This window comes from Lotus japonicus, chromosome 6 (assembly GCF_012489685.1).
Source record: "Lotus japonicus ecotype B-129 chromosome 6, LjGifu_v1.2".
Classification (NCBI taxonomy): domain Eukaryota; kingdom Viridiplantae; phylum Streptophyta; class Magnoliopsida; order Fabales; family Fabaceae; genus Lotus; species Lotus japonicus.
In genome coordinates, this window is record NC_080046.1 from 13,716,588 (window position 1) to 13,737,428 (window position 20,841).

General features: G+C 34.5%; 3 protein-coding genes across 3 annotated transcripts; all 3 read right to left on the reverse strand.

The window, feature by feature from the left end:
- Window positions 1-5,427: 5,427 nt before the first annotated feature.
- LOC130724298 (uncharacterized) lies at window positions 5,428-6,232 on the reverse strand. The gene is made up of 2 exons (XM_057575495.1): window positions 6,101-6,232; window positions 5,428-6,013 (listed from the first exon to the last, which is right to left on the reverse strand). Exons 1-2 carry the CDS (start codon window positions 6,194-6,196, stop codon window positions 5,741-5,743), a joined length of 369 nt encoding a protein of 122 aa, XP_057431478.1. The 5' UTR covers window positions 6,197-6,232; the 3' UTR covers window positions 5,428-5,740.
- Window positions 6,198-8,094, reverse strand: LOC130724939 (replication protein A 70 kDa DNA-binding subunit B-like). The gene is made up of 9 exons (XM_057576206.1): window positions 7,945-8,094; window positions 7,586-7,853; window positions 7,401-7,497; window positions 7,180-7,301; window positions 6,947-7,089; window positions 6,630-6,787; window positions 6,435-6,555; window positions 6,245-6,358; window positions 6,198-6,206 (listed from the first exon to the last, which is right to left on the reverse strand). The coding sequence occupies exons 1-9, from the start codon at window positions 8,092-8,094 to the stop codon at window positions 6,198-6,200; spliced, it is 1,182 nt and encodes a 393-aa protein (XP_057432189.1).
- Window positions 8,095-12,130: 4,036 nt separating this feature from the next.
- LOC130723526 (uncharacterized) lies at window positions 12,131-16,945 on the reverse strand. The gene is made up of 5 exons (XM_057574605.1): window positions 16,161-16,945; window positions 15,824-15,941; window positions 14,978-15,098; window positions 12,938-14,101; window positions 12,131-12,632 (listed from the first exon to the last, which is right to left on the reverse strand). Exons 1-5 carry the CDS (start codon window positions 16,357-16,359, stop codon window positions 12,369-12,371), a joined length of 1,866 nt encoding a protein of 621 aa, XP_057430588.1. The 5' UTR covers window positions 16,360-16,945; the 3' UTR covers window positions 12,131-12,368.
- Window positions 16,946-20,841: the final 3,896 nt, after the last annotated feature.

Consider the following 20,841-nt stretch of genomic DNA (forward strand, 5'->3'; position numbering starts at 1 on the left):
GCAAAACATACAGATAACACGTATAGTAAGAACGTATTTAAATTATGATATTACTTTTTTTTTATACCAAAAGCACAGTGGTCTAGAAAGGGATTGAGCTGGTAGCTAAATTTGAGTCGGTATTGAAACACCACCAATTTATCTTTCCGCTGAATTAGAACATATAGCTAGCAAACTGTTATCCAAACATGCTCTACAACAACTGATTCAACATTCATTTTTAAGGTCTAAAGTGCAATATGGAACAACATAATGAATTCAATAACACACATATCACATCTATTGTGATTTTAAGTTTAAGTGATCTACTTCTGTTTTCTTTTAGCTATATGTAGTTTAGTGTTATGCATTATTCTTTTGCTGATATTGTACTTACTGCGAATATCAATTGGTGAGTCCGTTTTTCATGAAAGTAGGTCACAAAATTAAAGACTTTTACTGTAATCACATTTTCAAACCAATAAAATAAACTAACTTAATTAGTAGACAACTAAAAGAAAACACAGCACATAGAATAAAATAAAAAGATGTGTCAAAATAGCTTTTTTTTTTCTTCCTCCTTGACTATTCACCCACCATTTCTTGGTAGTCCATTGATGATAAGCTTAGTTACTAAAATTATGAAAGACACGTTTATTTTTCTAGAAATGATAACCATTAATTGAAAAAACCATTCCAAGGGAACAACCCCTCCCTTGTGAGGCAGAAAACACTTCAACAAAACAACAATGCAAATAGAAAGTAATACTAATTTTAGATAGAAAGACAACAGACATGACAAAAGAGAAAAACACCAACTTCTAATGTGGCATGAATACAAAAGCCTTTCTCAAACATGACAGCCCCAAGTTGCAAAATGAATCCTTATACTAAGGATTGTACTACTTACTTCCAACTATGCATATGGATTAACTTTCCCAATGTGAATCACAGTTGGATCCCTCTTGTCTATCCCCATATAAACCATATCCCCCACAGTCAGTCCACTTTCTTGAATAAACTCAATCCATCCTCCTTTGAAATGGCCTTCGTTAAACCTTGTAGTGTGCCAATACAGGGTGCAAAAGTACCTCCTACCAAATTCATCCCTCAACACACAACGATTTGGCTTCATAGGCAGCATAGCAAACCTGATCAAAGCTGCAGGAAGAACCTAAAAATAACATGGAAAGATCTCAATTAACTTATCCATAAAGGTAGTATAGAATGAAAAAAAAAATCAATTAGAATGGTGCTTGATAAAATGTACCTTCTTATTGCTGACCACATGAGATTTTTTCAGTGTAAAATAAAACTCTTTATAAAATTCCTCATTAAGCTCGTCAGCATCACTGTCATATTGAACTGGTATATAATTTGCATCAACCCAGCCAATCTCACGAAAGATAGGTGGCGAAAAGTAGTTAACCTCCCTATATTCCCTATCCATGATCTTAACATGAAACTCAGATTGACCCAAATAGTAGACATCCAACCATCCACCATGAAGCAAATTGTATTGAATCCTCAGGTCAGAAATACCCGCAGTGAACATGTAAACATCAGCATTCTTCTGCATCCAAACATTAAACATAGATCCACCAGCATCAATCAACGTAATAGTCTCAGTAACCATGTCGCCATATTCACTGACAAACATAGGAGGCAACTGAGTGTATTCCTGCATTGCATCCAGAGAAAAAACAACATCACGTATGCTATAAAAATTGTGGAAAATATTTTAAAAGCACAAAGCATAGGACTTAGTACCAGTTGAGGATCAATGTACAGGAAAAAACCCCTGTAGCGAATAGCAGCATTGTCATTGTTATCCATGGTACAAAACAAACCCTGAAAGCAATGAATTCTCATTATTTTTATGAGAGATATAATATTATGCATAAAAATAAATAACATAAAAAGTTGAAAAAATTATTGAATTTATAGATCAACTTACAGAATTAATCAAAAAGGGATAAAAACACTCATACAGTCATAACAGTGTTCACTATCTAGTTATCTCAGAGTAGTAAAAATAATAAAATAATTAGTATAGTAATATCTTATGTATTGACAAAGAAAGCAGACGAATACATACTTCACTATTTGTAACCAAAACATTCATTCATGCTGAAAACAGATTTAAAAAACCAAAGAAAGACTATTTGAAGAAGACACTAATAGTTCAAGAAGTAGTCAAATAAGTAAGAAAAAACAAAACTATGGATTTTAGACTATGAGTATTGCAGTACGTGAGATTGAAGGCAAACACTTAGTATCTTTCAGCTTGCTTGTTGATGTGTTGAAAAGAAAAAACACATTCAGTCTTATATATATGTGCAAGGGCAATTGGATAGCCTTTTCACTAAATGAATATTGTTGGAAAAAATAACTTTTTCACTAAGATGGTTTTCAGATGAAGAGTTACACGTTAAAACCTACTCTAGTTTAGGATTAATAATAACACTGAAACATAATTATGCGTAAAAAAAAAAGAGTCCAAAGATTATGTGGTTAAGATAAAAAGCATATGCACAATATAGGCTGAAAACTAAACCTACCTTTCTAGTTGTGTATCGAAATACACAACCATCATGAGTTTTGTAATCCAAAAACTACTCTCATGAGAGAAACTTTGTGAAAAACTTCTGGAAAACTGGATATCATCATGATTTTCGTAATCCAAAAACTACTCTCATGAGAGAAAATTTGTGAAAAACTTCTGGAAAACTGGATATCATCATTTCATATGGTAGCTTGGAGAAAAAACCCTAAAAGGCTACTCAAATACAGCAGTAGCCATCAAATAAATAGGGCCTTGATCCACTCAGTAGCCAGTAGAGACGGCTCAATGAAATCACTCATTGATTTTCTCTGTGCACGCATGCTCCATTTTGTTTTTGCCAAGAACATGGTTTTAAACACACGTTTAGCCTGTAATCATGGTTGGTAGATGAGACAAATTAGGACCCAGTTATTTTATTTTTTCAAAAACAAAAACCTGATATAGAAATTAATGGAAAAGATTTGTTATGATAAACCTCTCAACACGTATACTTTTTACTGTTACAAATGAATCCATACTGAAATTGGGAAATTACTTTTGAAACTATTGGGAGATAATCCATGCTGTTATCATAACAACATGGAAATTTAATTTGACTTCAAAGAATAAAAACGTGTATCATATCTCCAAAGGATTCAAATGGCTAATGCTTTATTTTTTTAATGTGGCTAATGCTTTTTTTTTAACGTTTAATGTGGACAATGCTTAATCATACTATAAGCTACGTTCAAAAAAGCAAATCATACTATAAGCTAATCTGAGGACAAAAAAATTAATAAATTAAACTCAAACATATTAGAATCTCATAATTCTAAAAAATCACGGATTAAGTTTTTTTTAACCGGTCACCGACTAAGTTATAGTAGTAATAAACTTAATTACAAAAAAAATTAAAATTACGTTCAAAAAATAATAAACTCAAAACAATTTGCTGAAGAAATACAGTATACTTTTTTTAAAAAAAATATAGTATACTTTACATCAGATGTTTTATAGTTTGAAATTAAGTAAATTAGCTCTTTTTCTTTTTCACAAAAAAGAGATATTTATTAATAATAGGAACCCACATGAGAACAACCCTATCATGAAATAGAGGAAAAATAAGGATGGTTGATTTTGTTTGATTGTTTGACAGTCGTTGTAATCCTAGCCTAGGGACAAATATGAGAACAACTATTACTGTAGTTGTTTCTGCTCTTAATATAAGAAAGACATGAAACTTGATTTTTGAAAAATTATTATAATAATAATTTTATCTAAAATAAATACAAAAGGCATTGATTTCATGCATATTCCATATATGCAAGAACACATCGAAATTTTCTTATACTGATATAAAATATTTCAATTTACAACAAAATAAAAATTTATTTCAATTCAAAAATACCATAATATTTTAGGAAGACTGAATCTTCAATTAGATAAATATATTTTTATATCAGAATGTATATTGTTTGAAAGGTGACTTTATTTGCAGCCTAATTTGGTGTTGATTTTTCTTTGTGCGCGTAGCCGGTGGTTACCAAGGGGCTTTTAAACATAAATTTCGGTTGTAAACACGTTTGTGAAAGAGAAAATTCAGGGTTCAGTTTTAAATGTGAGATATCTTTCCTGATCAACAATTGAAAATGCTAATTTTCAAATTGGCAAACTATATTTGAAACAATTATGGGATAGTCAATTGACCTTTTTTTTTTTGAGCTGAATCAATGGTCATGATAATAGCATAGAAATTTAATTTATTTTTTTGAAAAGGAAATTTAATTTCAATAGATGGCAAGTAATATATGAAATCAAAAGATTCAAGTCCATAATGGCAAATAATTCTATCATATATTCCAAGAACATATCTTTCCAAAAAATTTAAAAAAGAAACAGATTTTTTAATATAATATATTACATTAAAAGATACTATCAATCTCATTGGTATAAAAAATTTCCACATCCATTACACGTGAAAAATTTCCACAACTTTTAAAAATCAATTTCCACAAATCTTTCAAAAAAAAAAACTTCCACACTAAAACATACTTTTCGTATTGATCTATAATCTTTAATACTTTTTTAATACTAAAAAAATATAATATTGACAATAAAGTAAATATTTAATGCAATAAATTTAATCTTTACAAAATTAAGAACTTCTGAATTGTCAAACAGTTTTAATGACCTTATAGTAATTGAGTTTGTTTTAAATCTTTCTATATAATAATAATAATAACAACAACAAATGCTACAGTTTTTTTAAAACAAAAATTGAATACTCTAATCAATTAGTATTCAACTTAAGAAAATGAAAGTCTATCATAATATCGGTAACCTTGCAATTCCTGTTTTTAATAGATATAAATATTTCAAGAATTTATGCTTTAAAGTGTAAACACGTTTGGTTGTTTAAAAAAAAAACACGTTTGGTGAAAGAGAAAAATCAAGGTTCAGTTTTAAATATGGGTTCGGTGTTCTTTCAAAAAAAAATATATATGGGTTCAGTGTAAAGTGTAAACACGTTGAGTTTTAACAGCGAATTTGGCAACAAAGTCTATTTATTGTTTTTATCTCCAAGCACAAATCAAGGAAGCAGTTAACAGCCTATTTTGCTAGTACTTGGGGGTTCCTCTTGAAAAGAAAAATTGGTGTGGGTTTAGATTGTATCAACACTTATAATTTGTTTAGGGTCTGTGAGAGAGTCAATCAAGTGAATCAACTAAAAATCTCCCATATTTCCTTATACATTTCCATCACGTAGCTTGCTCAAAGTTTACCCTTACTATGTGATACTTTATTTTTATCCTAATCTCCTTATATCTACACATGTATATTTATATATAAAACTTGAAAATATTTATGCAAAAATAATAATGGAAGACAAATCAATAACACAACCATAATTATTATAAACTGGTAGAAAGACACATCTTTGTAACAGACCACCACAGTGATGGGTACAAAGTTGTAACTGGTAACTCTAACACAACTCATAAATGGACATGAAACAACAAAGCAGTTCTGAAACAACATTCATCTAGACAAACACAGCACATGAAGAAAAAAAAAAGACAAACAGTGGAGAAAATTCAGTACAACACAAAGCCAATCCAAAAGATGTTGTACCATCTACCATGAGACACCCATTATTCTTATATTCTACCTCCACAAAACACAACATGCATTTTAACCAGATCATGTCAACAACACTCAGGCATTCTTCTCCTGCTTGATTTGCTTGAGAATCTTCACGTTGCTAGTTCCAGCACCACCGCTCACAGGATCAGCAGTAACCCTTTTCTTATGAGCAATCATTGAAACAGAATCCGCATCAGCAATGTTGAGACCTTCGTCACGACCTTCCTGACCATCCAAATTGACAACCTCATCCCCTAAAACATTGTTACCATCAACACCTAGCCCAATGTAAGCTCCACCAGCTGCATCAGAAGGCTCAGCTTCAGAGAATTGACTCATAAGATCCTGCATACCAAATAGTAAAAATATTTAGCATTCGAAGGAACTTAAATATATATCAAGTGCTAATATAATAGTAAACGAATCAAATACCTGAGGATCAACCAACTCAGCCTTATTAGCATGATTGCCATACTTGGTCAGATTCAAAGAAACATCAGAGTTATAAATCTCAGATCCAGAGTCCATGTCACTGAACCTAGCCAGTATGACAGCATCATCAGTGAACCTCTTAACCTTATATGAAGGCTCAAATCTGCCAACAGTCAAGTTCCTCATGTCCATCTTAAATAGGAACTTCTTATCAACCAAGTCAGATATATCCCTTGGGCAAACCAGCTCACCACCATGCTGTAAAATAACTCATTCATCATATACTATTTCGCATACATTAAGAAAAAAAAAAACTCCAAGCTGATTGCCATACCTTCTCAAACATCTCTATCATTTCTGAACAGGTACGATTGAAATATCCAGCAGCAGGACGATCAAAAATCACAAAGGTAGTCGAGTCTGTGTCATCAATAACTCGAACCTTAATTCGATACCTGATTCAAAGAATCTAAATTAGGCTCAGAAAACAAAAACAATTTGCCTAAAAAAAGATAAGATAATTCACAACCTAGGTTTCACATTCACAACCCGACGATCACAGTCTCCACAATAGTAGGCCACAGAATCAGGATACACCGCTTTGTTACAGGCATTGCATGCATTGTACCACCAATCGTCCATATCAATAACATGCTTAATAGTGGCCTCAACAACATAAGAGATGTCCTTCAAGTAAAAACAGATAATTTTTAGAATCATATATTAGTGTTCAAATAATACTAACTCTAGTTATCTACAACTAACATGCTCAAGGTTGGAATCCTTCAACTCAGCAATTGTCTTTCGAATGTTGCTATTAAGAAAATCTTCCTCCAAAGTAGGAACATGAGTGTCATTGATGCGTGAAATTCCTTGTGAAGGTGAGGTTAAGTTCCTCAACATGCCCTCCTTAAAATCAATAGCTTCTTGAAAGGTAGGGTTAAAGAGCAACTTAGTGCAGTGCAGAGCATTCTGCAATCCCTTCCGACCTGAATATAAAATAAAATCCAATTAATAACTATCAAGTCAAATAATATACAAACTAAACAAAAAGTAGGTATCAGCACTCAATATACAACCTTGGAACTCTTTGATCTTGACACCAAAGATAGCAACAACAGCAGTTTCAGTGTCACCAGCTTGGAGGAATTGATTCAGTTGGTCATTGTAACGACCCCAAAGAGCACAGTTCAGCTTGATCCTGTAAAATAAATATCATCAAAACCACATAACCGATTAGTCATATTATTATGTAATTTATGTTGTTCAAGATATCAAGTTTGTTAGTCAAATAATTTACCCAGAATTTTCCAGCTCGATAACATTCATCTTTGTCCTGGTTCCATTAGTTACGTATTGACGCTCAGTTCCAAGTCCAGTGATAAGTCCCATAACATCTACATAAAAACGATTAATATGAGCAATGCAGTATAGATATACAAATCTCCATATGCTGAAACTCATGGACCACATGCATATTAGTACCTACTAAATATGCAGTGTCAAGACGACCCCCAACAATGTCTTCGAAGCTGGCAAATGTTAAGGGGAAAACAGGAACCAAATTATCAGGCTTTATAACTGCAACAGTTTCACCCTGAATAATAATCTTAAACTGATGGGAAGTAGTCCGATGATCCCCAACATTATCAGCAACTGTGAAATTTCTGAGAGAGTAAACAGGACCCTCCCTAAGTATACGATCAAACTTCTTCACATACTTCTTCCTGACAGCAGCCTGGATTTGAGTACCCTGTACAAAGCAAAACCAAGACAAAGTTTTAAAAACAACAGACCACAAAATCTGGACTCAAAGTACAAAACACTGATAGTCATAAACATACAGCTTCATCAACCAGAATCATCTCAATGGCTGAAACTGGACTCCCTCTCTCAGTTGAGATCACATTCCACAGACGAACAACTCTAGCCAATATGCACCAATCCTCTTTGGAAGCATCAAGATCGCAAACTCGGACATAGTTTCCTGCCATCGTGACTTGGTAAGATTTTAATTAAATTGAATGAAGTTGAGAGCTGCACATCAAGCCCTTCAAAGCTTCACTATTTATAGGAATCAAGTAAAAATAACGTGCTTGAAACTGGTTGAACAATACATCAAGACAGAGTAGGATTCATAGGAGATATCATGGCAAACACATGGCTAAGGCACGCATGGTGAAGAAAAGGTCTGTATCACCTTCTTGAAATTCACGAATAAGTAACCAAAAACACACGTTTGCACTGCAGCTGAATGATGACAAATTTTGATTGGCTTCCATGGACGGTTAGAGATAAATTAGGCAATAATAACCTAAACCTAGTATTAAAAAGCTATTATTATTTTATTTTCAAATACAGCCCTGGATATATCTGTTTTTTCTTTTCAAATATAGTCTGGATGACTTTGAAAAAAAAATATAGCGACAGTTTTCTTTTTAAATCAATTTACACTAATCTTTCAAAAAAAAATTCCACACTAAAACATACTTTTCAAATTGATTTATAATCTTTAATACTAAAAAATATAACTTTGTCAATAAAGTCAATCTTTAATGCAATATATTAATTCTCTTAAAAATTAATGACTTCTAAATTATCAAACAAATTAACGGTAAATGCAATAAATTTTGTATGCAATGAATTGTCAACCAATTTTAATGACCTTATATTATAATTGAGTTTGTTTTAAATTTTTCTATATAATAATAGTAACTTTTCTGATGTACCAAAAAAAAAATAGTAAGAAATGCTACAGTTTTTTCTTTTTCAAATATAGGCTGGATGATGACAGATTTTTTTTTTAAACAACACACGTTGATTGGCTCCCATGGACGGTTAGAGATAAAGTAGGGAATGATAACCTAAACCTAGATTTAAAAATCTGTTTGTTATTTTATTTTATTTTCAAACACAGCCTGGAAATATTGCAACACATGCTGAAGCTACCACGTGTCCAGCTCCAAGCTTTGCTAAAAATAGTAATCATAATTTCTTTTAGAATTTTTTTTAATGTTTCTGCATACGTGGCGCAAGATTGGGGGTGGTTCCAATAGTATGACGTGGCAAACTTTCCTTCTAATGGGCTCTCTTTTTATTTATATTGAGATATTGAGATGAGATGAGATGAGATTGAGATTTATATTGAGATTATATTGAGATTTAGATAACTAATTAAATTAAAATGAAATAATTAATTATAAAATGAAAAATTATAAAAAAAATTTAGTCACTAAATTAAAGCACCAAATAACATAATCACTAAATTAAACCTTCATCTTCACCCTCGTCCTTTTGAATCCAAAATATACCCCCATCACTAACCCTAACCCAAAAAAATGCAACCACGATGTAACAAAAACCAAACCTATTTCTAAGTCCAAGTTAGCATCAAACCCACTAATTCTGTCACCATGAAGCTCATGTTAGATCTCAAAAGTGTTTAAAATCATCAAACCTTTTCTTCACCCAATAACCTGTCTTCTCAAAGATTCAAACTTTCTCAAACCCTCATTGCTACACAAGAGAACCCACCATCACCACCTTCCATTGGAGACACTCTTTAGCTCAAAGATTCAAACTTTGAAGCATCTCACCCTTTTCCTATTAGTGATCTTCCTCCCCTTCCTTCTCCTTACTTCCTCGTTTCAAGTCCTAGCCTTTTGGTTTTCTTCTCGGTGCTTTCTTTCTCAACATCACTCATGTTCGGACTTGATAATCCGGTGTGAATCTCTCTTGGTTAAAGTGATGTTTCACAGTGGAATGGTGTCGTGGTGGTCATAAATACACGACAGAGCTTCAAGTTCCACGACAAGGAGGCACTTGTAGATGACACTCGGATACTCAAGTAAGTGTTTGAGTTGATAGAGAAGAGATTGAATTAGAATTCCAGTGTAAATGCTAAGAATGAAAAACATGTTATGTAAACAATGATAGAACGAGTATTTATAAGGTCAGAGCCATTGGTGGTTGTCTCTGCGAGTGTGTAGGAGACCCTTTAAGTTGGGCGTTTGTGCAAGTAGGTGGTCATTAGCCTCTATGCCTTGACTCGTTGGTCTCGGAATGCGGTGCATGCCTTTTGATCGGATGAGATGTCCTCAAGCCAATGACTGAGAAGCCAACCAGAACAGGAGCCCTTAGCTTGGCGTGTCAAGAAATTGCATGTCAAGCTTTCTTGACGAGATACTCCTTTCTGCTTTGATCGTGCTCATCTCTTCAGGTGAGAGTTTTCATTTGTTCGGCCACTTTCCAGGAGCGGATCGGTTTTCTTATTGATGTCGATGAAGGTATCCTAGGGTGTCTTTCTTCCATTCGTCCTTGCAAGTAGTTGATGCGTCATTCAATTCTGTTGGAGAGTATGTCTCTTTGCCAATGATTGCCTTTGTCTATAAAAGCTCTTCCTTTTACGTAGGTTTTCAACACTTTGTTGCTTTAACTCCTCATTGCTTCTAGCCTTCAATTGTTCTTTGGAGTCCAACTTCATTAACTTTTCTAATTCTTCTCCAATTTGAAAATAACATCTCCCGCGATGGATATGGCTCAAATACTCAAAATCAAAAGATCCCATAGCAAAAACTCTAGGACGGGAATCAAAGCTTGAGGGGATGGGTTCCCCGAGTACCTTCTTCTAACACCAGCACATTTAATTTTGTATAAGCTATTCTCAAAGTGTGCATCCAAACACAAATAGCTTATTGAATTTAAGCGCTTATGACATAAGCTGTTATACAAAAAACATTTATTTAATAAGCGCTTAATAAGTTGTTTTCCCAAACACGACCTAAATTCATGATTATTGCACATATTAAATTGATAAAAACTACTTTACATGTCCAACTCATTTAATAAAGGGTAATCCTATCTTACGGGTGGAAGAAATTCAGAAGGAGTATTTTATCACCTTACACCTTTTCATATGGACCAAAAAGCCAACTAAATAATTTTTCACATAACTCCACGCATTGGGCAAAACTGTCAATTGGCTTTAGTATTTTAATCTAAGAAATTCATTATCTCTCTCCTCTGACAACTTTTCCTTTTGTCTTTTTCCGTTCTTTCTTTACACAACCAAATCCTATTGCATTCTAAGAAGAAGATGATGATGGCGACAACACCAGAGCAGCTCGTGTGGGAGATCTTTGAAGAAGAAATTAATTTCTGTGAAACAGTTTGAATTCCTATTGCATTCTTAGTTTTTGTGACTGGTTTTTCAACATAGAAGATAGAACACAGTAGTAAGAAAGCATTCATAGACCATCAGACATTGTGTGGGAGAAAGCAACGTGGGAGGAGAGAAATTTGAATTTTTTAATTAAAATAATAAACTGTAATTGACATTTTTACCCATTTGAAAAGTAACATTGGAGTTATGGGAAAAGTTATTTAGCTGGCTTTGTAGTCCATATGAAAAGGTGCAAGGTGATAAAATACTCCTTCTGAATTTCTTCCACCCGTAAGTTAGGATTTCCCTTTAATAAAGGTCTAACAATGAACAGCTGTGAATAATTATTTTTCCATATCTTTTTCCAATTTTTTCTAGTACCAAAATTTGAAGGTTAACTTTCCGGTGCCCAACTTTTGCAATAAACAAATCAGTGAGAAGAGAATGAGCACTATTACTATTGTTATTAATAATAACAATAATAATAATTTTATCAAAAAAAAAGTAATAATAATAATAATAACTATTCTAATTATTATAGTAACTTATACTGTTTTCATAAAAAGTTACTTTTTAATTTTATTTAAAAGATATTTCTCTTCTGTAAGAGATGAAAATATATTGTACTAGAATCTATTCAATGCCAACAAACTTCATAATGGCGGTAAATAGCTACAAACGTCTCTTGAGGTGTTGAGGATATAGTTCTTATCTAACTTAGCAACTTTTAGTCTCATTCCTAGTTGTTGAACACCTCCTATTTAGTGAACTTAGCTCATAACTTCTAAACAAAGAAAAAGTGAAGCCTAATGCACTCAAGGTGAATTTCCGAGCACCTGAACTGACATAAGGATAAGTATGGCTTCTGGTTGCTAAATAAATAGAGGATAAACCTCCTTTTGCTTCAAAAAATAAGAATTGCCACAACAACAAGCGATCTACCTGAAATTAGAGATTCCTTCCATTACATGAGGTTATATCACTTCCAATAAGCTTTTCATCATACAAGCATGGTTAGCTCCATATGTAAATCCAATATGGCTGAAACTCAGGATAAGAGCCTTGGTGCTATTTAAATATATGCAGGGTTCCCCAAAACAGATAAGTTTACCTGCCCCGTACACTTGCAGGAGATTGACCACATCTCTCACTGCCAATATCATCATCTACTTCGCTACTATCTAAACAAATACCATTTTGGTTTACACTCAGTTCAGAACTGGCATTACTGCTGGTTGCATGAGGAGAGTCTGAAGCACTAACTGTTCGACTTCGGCCACGCTGAGGTCCAGACCTCACACTATACATAGACGATGCTGGAATATTTGTCATTAATGGCCGTAAATTGCCTGGAATAGTTCTCCTTATATCCTATTCAACAGAAACAAGCAAAATGATGAGAAACGGAACTGTATAAATAAGTTCTAATCAGTTCAATCATTTTTTAATAAAGATCATTCAGTTAGATTAAGCCATTAAGGTAATAAGAGAAAAAGAAAAACTCAATTCTCTAAATTTTGGAATAACATGCATGCAAGGCAACTAGTAGCAATTTACACTCAAGACAACTTTTACATGACAAGAAAGAATAGGGATTTATATGCAGGTATGCCATCACAATATCATTTTCATCTGTTAGAACAATATGCCTAATAGAATGTGGAGAAGATGCGTACCATATGCCTAATAGCCATATCCAAGGACTTCTTTGAGAGTGTTCTTCCGAAACCTGAACTATCTGGAGATGATGACTTGCCAGACAGATTACTACGGGGAGAGTTTTTGTCATCCATCATTGGTGGTGCTAGTTTTCGCATATTAATTACCCTCTCAACCATTTTGTTGCCAATTACAACAGGACTGACATTGTCATTCACTTTGGAGTATCCACGGTTAACTGCTGGCATTGAGTTTCCACTGATATGAACACTGCCATTGGAAGATCGTCCTCTAGAAGGAGAGCATGATTGTCGCTTGGGTCTTCCACTAGAAGAAGGCTCAATAGATGAAGACCGAGAAGTGGGTGCTCCAGGCCTGCCCCTAGTTGCAGACAGTGGTCTATCAGGTAGTGTTGTCCTCAAATTGGGTGGAGCTTCGAGTGAAAAACCTGGCATCTCAGATGGCTTCCATGGTCGTGATCTCACTGTTGGTGAAGTGCCACGTGATGGCACTGGCTGCTGCTGCCTTGAGGTCACAGAAGCTTGCTGCCTTGAGGTTACAGAAGCTGGCTGCCTCGAGGTCGTCGGAGTTGGCTGCCTTGAGGTCACAGGAGCTTGCTGCCTTCCTCTCACAGGAGTTGGCTGCCTTGCTGTCACAGGAGCTGGCTTGGGGCTTGAAGAAATCTTAACTGAAGGAGCTGATATACTGTGTTCACTTGATGGGGTAGATGGTCGCCGAGTTGGAGTAGATGCTCTTGATGTGGACCTGGAAGCAGGTAAAGTAGGTCTGCTAGTTGGTGTCGAAGATCTAGCAGTAGATCTTGATGGTGTAGAGGATCTTGATGGAATTGTGGATCTCGCTGCAGGGACTGTGGCCTTAGTTGCAGAAGTCGAAGGCTTAGTGGAAGAAACTACAGGCTTGGTTGTGGAAATTGTGGTCTTGGATGGAGCTGCCATGGTCCTAGAAGGTAGCATAGTCCGAGTAGGTGTAGAAGGTCTTGATGGTTTTGAAGCAGTGTTCAATGTGGAGCGTCCAGTAGGAGTTGCAGGTCGTGATCCGGGACCCCCAGATGATGAGGGCCTCCTAGTTCCACCACTTGAAGAGCTCAATACAGGGGAAGAAGTTGATTGTTTAGATACTAAGCTAGTCCTCCCAGCAGGCTCTGATTGATGATTTCCCAACTATAATGAAAAGGAAATAAAATTAAGAAAAAATAATTTCTGACACTAGTTGAGATCATCTACATGGCTAAATCAATACCACTCGGCTCTGTCAAAATTAAAAATATCAGTATAGCACTAACAGATCCTTACTTTGGAAATCACTAAAAAGATAAAGAACATAAATTAAATCAGTATAAGAAGTAAAAAAAAACCAAGAATGATCATTTTACTCAATGATACCTATGAATCTCAAATTCTCAATACATATTTGATGTAACGTGATACTTACTTAATAAAGATATAAATCATTTAAAACATGAAATGACAAATCTGTAAAACATGCACTATGAGAAACCAAGTTTAGGTAGTCCAAGGATATTATTGCCGAGGGGAAGTGTACTGTGTAAGCCAACAAGTTATATATAGGCAGGCAACATCAGCTAAAAATATACAATAATAAAGGAGCTGAAAATAGACAATAGTAAGTGGCATGTTCTTTTGACTATTGTCACTTGTTAAGCAAATCACATATCAAGACCATCAAATCTTTCTCAATACTCTCATAGTACATACTCCCCCACTTTAAACCAAGACCACACACGTATGGTGAGTTATTACGCTTTCCATTTTTTAAATAAAAAGTTTAAAATAAAAAGGAGATTAACTGTCATATTTGTGAAAGGGAATGTACTGAATCTTTACTGCTAAGGGAGCACTGAAATTTGTTCTAAAGACCACATGCTGCTTAATAGAAATTATATTTTTAAGAGTTTTCCCAAAGCCAAGAACTTTCTATTTACATTAGCTACTCAAACTATCTAGACATAAAACATACAACTGCCAATTACCATAAAACAATTGACATGATATGAAAGCTTCATTCAAAATGCTTACTCTGGATTTTAATGCTACTGGGCGCGAGGCTGGGTTACCACTTCCAAGCTGACTCATAACAGTCTTCCGACTTTCCATTTCCAACGAAGGAAAAAGAGGAGTACCAGGAGGAGTTAGAAGCCTGAAAAAAATTAACCATGCTAAGTGTCAATTTGAATAGCAACCACTGAATCAATTGCACTGGCTTAACATTTCTTAGCAACATTAACAACCCAGGTCAATTATATTTACATACATAGGTAGCAGAAAAAAAACACTTAAGTATCTGCAATAATGAAAATGTGATGCCGGAGCAGTAATATGGAAGCAGAAGCAGGTGATATTAAGAATGATACCATGAGTCTGACTGATCAGACAATAGTGCTTATGTATGAAATTAAAGGTCAGATACTCATACTAGAACAATACTCTTTCAAATTGAAAAAGAAAGCCATAAGGAGTTAAGGACCATAACAAGAGAAAGGAATGCTTTATTTCATATAAAAACTGGAATGTTCAATAAATATGTACAGCCCACAATAGCCCCAGAGGGATAAAGCAACTCTAAAGTGAGCTTTATCTTTAAAGTGAAAAAGTTTGGGTGCATACACCTTTGGATTTTAACGAGTTACAGAAAGTTTGGATTAAATGCACATCAAATTAAATCAAATATGGATAGCTTTTCCCTGCCTAGAAAGCAGGACTTCTTTCATAAGAAGATGTTCCAGGAACTATATCCTATAATTGTTTATGCAGTCAAGACCACAAAAACTCATCTATTGCACTAGTAAACACAACGGCCAGCTAAACATGTTGAAGAAAACATAAGATTGAAATGCCCCAACAAAAAGGGTTCTACATACATACCAGTCATAGTCATTTTTATCATTTTCTGAATTGAGAAAGTCATCAGTACCATTCTTCCGAACAGGAATCGGCGCAGACGCTGGAATGTTGAAAATGGAAGAAGTGCTGGGATTTGACCCTGCAACCATGAAACATAATGTGATAAGAAGAAATCCAAACCAACAACAAAACCCCTCATATTCATAAACTGCACTACTTCAACAACACAATCATTTAACACTAACAAGCAAATCTAAGTCAAGTAAACTAAAGAAACAACGAAAAAAACCAAATCCCCAAAACGCCAACACAAACAAAACAAGACAAAAGATAACTTTTTTGAGCAAAAAATCTATACCCAAAGGTGAATCGAGCTCATCCGAGTTGAGAAGAAGAAGATCATTCCGCTCCTTCTCACGCTTCTTCATCTCAAGGAACAATGCGAGCTCCTCATCCTTCTCCTTCATGACAGAACCCCTCAAACCCCCAAACTGCTGCTCCCTCTGCTTCAACGCAGCTTGCATTTGCGATTCCTGAGCCCTGAAGCTACGATTCATCCTCAAATTTCAAACCGCACAAACCCTAAATCCCTCAAAATTCAAAAACCCCAACCTGAAAAGCTTCAACTAAGTTCCACTCCACTTCACCAAAACCAAAACCAATCACCACTGGTTTCACTACACCAAATCCACCGTGACAACGAGTTGGAGAGAGTTGAAAAAACCGCTGAATCGGTCGGAAAATTTTCAAATCTGTACGGAAAAACGAAACGCTAGAAGCTCGAAGCAAACGCCATTGTCATGGTTAGAGAAAGGAAGAAGCGAAGCGTGTTGTGGAGAACGCCATTGTAGTGTTGCAGAGGAGAGAGTGAGAGAGAGCGCGTGGGAGAGAGAGAGAGAGAGAGAGAGAGATCGGAAGTTTGAGTTTGACGGTGGAGAGAGAGGGGTGAGAGAAAAGAAAGAGGGAGTGGCAGAGAGTGGTAATAAAAGTGAATGTTGACGTGCAAAATGGGGAATGTATGGAGAAAATGACACCGTTTAGATTCTGTTGTTCCTGTCTTTTAACGCCACGTTTCAAGGTGAAGTGAGATAATGACGAAACTGACCCTCTCTCTTCCTCTTTTTGAATTCTTGCAACGGTGTGGTTTGGTTTTGCAGCCAAAACTAGGAACATTTGCCATAAACGTTTTGTGATGTTTATTAAGCTTGATAATTAATTAATTACTATTTTTATTATTCCACTAAAACTGGATATGTTGGATACGCCAAAATTGTTTTCAAAAAATAAAACTAAGTGCATATTTAAGGCTCAAATTAAGATTTTTAATTAAACTGAATCAATTCTATTAATTGAACTGGAGCTAGTTGTTGTTTAGTAATGTGTGCTATAAGGGTATTATTATTATTAAGGGATTTTGAAAAATAATGATAGTAAAAATATAAATTTTCAGTTAGAACTTATTAACTAGAAACTATATAGTGGAAACGTTAAAAAAAAAACTATATAGTGGAAGTGTCCAAAATTTGACATAAATATGATTTGTGAAATTGTAAAATATGATAGGATGTATATGTAAAAGCTATTTATATGCATAATTCTTACGTTCAAAAAGAATATTTATATGCATAATTCTTACGTTCAAAAAGAATATTTATATGCATAATTCTTAAATTATTAATGCTACTCCTATATTACAGTAATATATACTCTTAAAAAGTGTTCCCGAAGGATAGCTTAAGTGATAAGAGCTAGGAACATAAGAGTTGGATTAGATAAAGGATTAGGGGTTCAGGGTTCGAACCCTGAGAGAACTAATTTATTAACATTATTGACAACTAACATTTGCCTATAAAACAATACTCTTAAAAAAGTATTTCTTAATTGCTTAATTAATATTCTAATAACACATATAAATAATTATTTTTTGTTATTCAGCTTAACGACAAGTAGTGACTCATGAATTCGGATCATGATATATGGTTGCATTAAATACTAAAAAGTAGTGGCTAATTTTAGTTATGACAAGGGACTCACATGTCTCCTAAGCCAAAATTTAAAGCCTTAAAATGTTGACTATAGATAGTGAGGGGTAATACTTGTAATTACTAATTATACAAGAAACAAAAATGTTGTCTGATTGAATTAGTTTGGTTATATCAGTTAGAAAGTGTTGATTGAAAGGGGAACGATAAGCTTTTAAAAGGTCTTATGCCTCTCTTAAAAATGTGGGTTTCTCCATCCTAGAGTCATGTCAGAGGGGTATTGGTGAAGAAACTCCAATGCCGAAGTCAAAATGATGGAGACGGCATGCACGTAATTAGGGGATAATCGAACATAAAGTTCCTACCTTAAGTTTTTTATAAGATTGAGTTTTGAGGATTCCGAGGTTTGGAGTGTTATGATGGGTACTAGGTAGAGCTCGTGGGGGGAGCTGTTGGATCTTCTAACATTCTATTTAATCGAGCAGGTGGGAGAACGTTTGCCCACTGTAGCAAGGGTTTCTAGCGTCACGCTTAATCCTTAATTAGAATATTGCTAGCCTTGGATGAGACATGGATGATAAGGACACGTCACACATGTGCCCTCGGACCAGTCAGATAGTTATGACGAGGCAATCGACTTTTATTTGTGCAATCAGATTGAGGGGATGTTGTTGGATAGGGGGGGGATGCAGTCAGATTGAGGGAACACAATCTGATAAAATGGGTTTACTGTTGACCCGAGGTCTTAAGGATATTTTTATAGCTTGTTTATTTTATTTTCCGAGTTTTAATTAGTTTTTAAGGTATTCCTAGTTAATTTTTGGATTTTATGTTAAATTAAGGATTTTATTAGTTTTTATTTTGATTTGTTAGATTTTGATAGTTTTTCTTTATCTTATTTGATACTTTTTGAATTCTAAATTTGGTTAGGATTTTGGTTGTTTTTAATCTGAGTTTTAATCTTTTTCTATAATATTTTATTTTAAGAAAAACAAGGAAAAGCGGGTTAAAAGAAGAAAATTCAGAATTCTCACTTGAAGGGTGGCACTATCGCGTCATTTTTACATTGGGATATGGCGTTATCTTCAGATAAATGGAGGACTAATCTCTTTTTTCTCATAAATTTTGCATCCGAAGGCCGTTTTGCAAACCGTTTTCTCAAGAATTCATAAGAGATCAAGGGAAACATTCCTACGACTTGCTCTAGAGCTTTTGGATTCAATTTATCCATCCTTGAAATCATGTTAGTTATGCTTGGCTAAACTTCTTAGGTACTTGGTGTAACACCCCGTTTTTAATTAAAATAATATTGGTATTTTATTTTAACTAAGATTATATCGTGTGGTGGTTTATTAGGCGATATAATAATACTTTAATGAAATAAAATATTTTATGTGATGCTGGGTGTGTTTTATGAAATGGAAGAGAGTTAGGGTGTGAAAGTTAGGATTAAAAACGGAGACAAGGACTAGGAGAGATTTTGGGGTTTTTAGTTTAGCCCTTGAGGAATTAGGTTTAGATGGTTAATTAAGGATGGGGGCAGCAGCTAAAGAAAAAAAAAGAAAGAAGAGAGGAAGTTGCTCGCGTGAACGAAGAAGAAGAAGGAAGAGGAAAGGAAGAGAACTAGGGTTCATCATCAATCAAGGTAAGGGTGTGAGCTTTATCCTATAATTGTAGTATGATGATAGGTTGATGTAGAGCCATGCCTAGGAACCCTGAACTCGGAATTTTCGAAATTTGATTTGAGGTAGAAGTGTTTTTGTCAGTTTCTGTGCTGGACAGCGAACTTCGTGGCCCGATATCACCCAGTTCTAGCGTTCAAATGAAAATTTGGTAAACTAAGCAATTGTAGGGTTTTTAATCAGCTTTCCAGGCGTGTAAAGAACTTAATTTGTGGTTTAGTAATGAGTCCTGGAGATCGTTTTTAGTGACCGATGTATCTGTTGTTTTTTAGAAAACGGATTACTGTACTTGTTTCAGAAAACTATTACTGTATCTGTTATTTAATCTGGGTACTCTTTTGAATTTTGGATATATGGATTATGGTGATTTATTTGAATTGGTGAAGATGAATATTTTGAATTCAATAAGGTGAATTATTGGAATTGGTTGTTGATGAAGTGGGAATTGTTGTATTGTTGTTTTGCAAATGTGATTATTTGATAACAGGTTGAAGTGTTGTTTGAGCAAATATGATGAAATTTTCATTATGGAAAGTGATGAAGAAATATGCTATATAATGCATGTATAGAGTTGAGATGTTTGCACAAATACACTTCATACAGTCAATAGACATGTCTGCTAGTTACTGCGGTGCTAGAGAGTGTCCCAGAACCCGATAATCGAGGTATGTGTACTAGTGATTGCGGGGCTAGAGAATGTCCCTAAACTGGGGTAGTTCTGGAAGTCTGATAAACTTTATTTGGTGGTTAACTGTTCTGTGTGGACGCGGTGATACCGCTAAGGTTAACAATTGGTACCACATGCATGTGCATTAGAGTCACACATTGAGTCTCACGTTTTTGAGTGGTCCTATGTGATGGAAGAGTTATAAGAACTGTGATAGTTGTTGCTGGTGAATATCTGTGAATGATGTTGTTAGTAAAAGTTTGGATAACATTTACTTTGTTAAAGATATTATATTGTGGAACAAAGTTGCTATGTAGAACTGTCTTTGGAAATAATGAGTAAGGAAAGTATAATTGTGAAGAGAAATGTTTTATAATGTAAACTTCTATATTGTTCTTCCATTACTTGTTATTATGCTTAATTATATGATGAAGTTCTCACCCTTTTGTTGGAATGATGTTCTATGCGACATCGTATAGGTACAGGTGCTAGTGGAGCATCTCATGAGAAATAGACAGAGAGCTATATACTGTTAATTAGACAGTTATTTAGTAGTATGAGGGTCAATTGCTCTGTATGTAACATTGGGGGACGTGGTTAAATAAATTATTTTGATGAGAGTAGTTGACAACACTTTTTGGTTCTTTCTTTTGTAAACTTGAGTTACATGGAGTTGATGTTTTTGGATGGACATAGTGCATATACTTC

Excerpts from the sequence above, each read along its gene's own strand:
- LOC130724298 (XM_057575495.1), bottom strand. The coding sequence starts at position 6,196 with ATGGACTCTGGATCTGAGATTTATAACTCTGATGTTTCTTTGAATCTG. Across the intron at positions 6,014-6,100 it reads CTGAGTTGGTTGATCCTCAG|GATCTTATGAGTCAATTCTC; the intron begins GTATTTGATTCG and ends TTTGGTATGCAG.
- LOC130724939 (XM_057576206.1), bottom strand. The coding sequence starts at position 8,094 with ATGGCAGGAAACTATGTCCGAGTTTGCGATCTTGATGCTTCCAAAGAG. Across the intron at positions 7,854-7,944 it reads TGATTCTGGTTGATGAAGCT|GGTACTCAAATCCAGGCTGC; the intron begins GTATGTTTATGA and ends TGCTTTGTACAG. Across the intron at positions 7,090-7,179 it reads CAAGATCAAAGAGTTCCAAG|GTCGGAAGGGATTGCAGAAT; the intron begins GTTGTATATTGA and ends TTTTATATTCAG.
- LOC130723526 (XM_057574605.1), bottom strand. The coding sequence starts at position 16,359 with ATGAATCGTAGCTTCAGGGCTCAGGAATCGCAAATGCAAGCTGCGTTG. Across the intron at positions 15,099-15,823 it reads GATAAAAATGACTATGACTG|GCTTCTAACTCCTCCTGGTA; the intron begins GTATGTATGTAG and ends AATTTTTTTCAG. Across the intron at positions 14,102-14,977 it reads CAGTAGCATTAAAATCCAGA|TTGGGAAATCATCAATCAGA; the intron begins GTAAGCATTTTG and ends TTTTCATTATAG.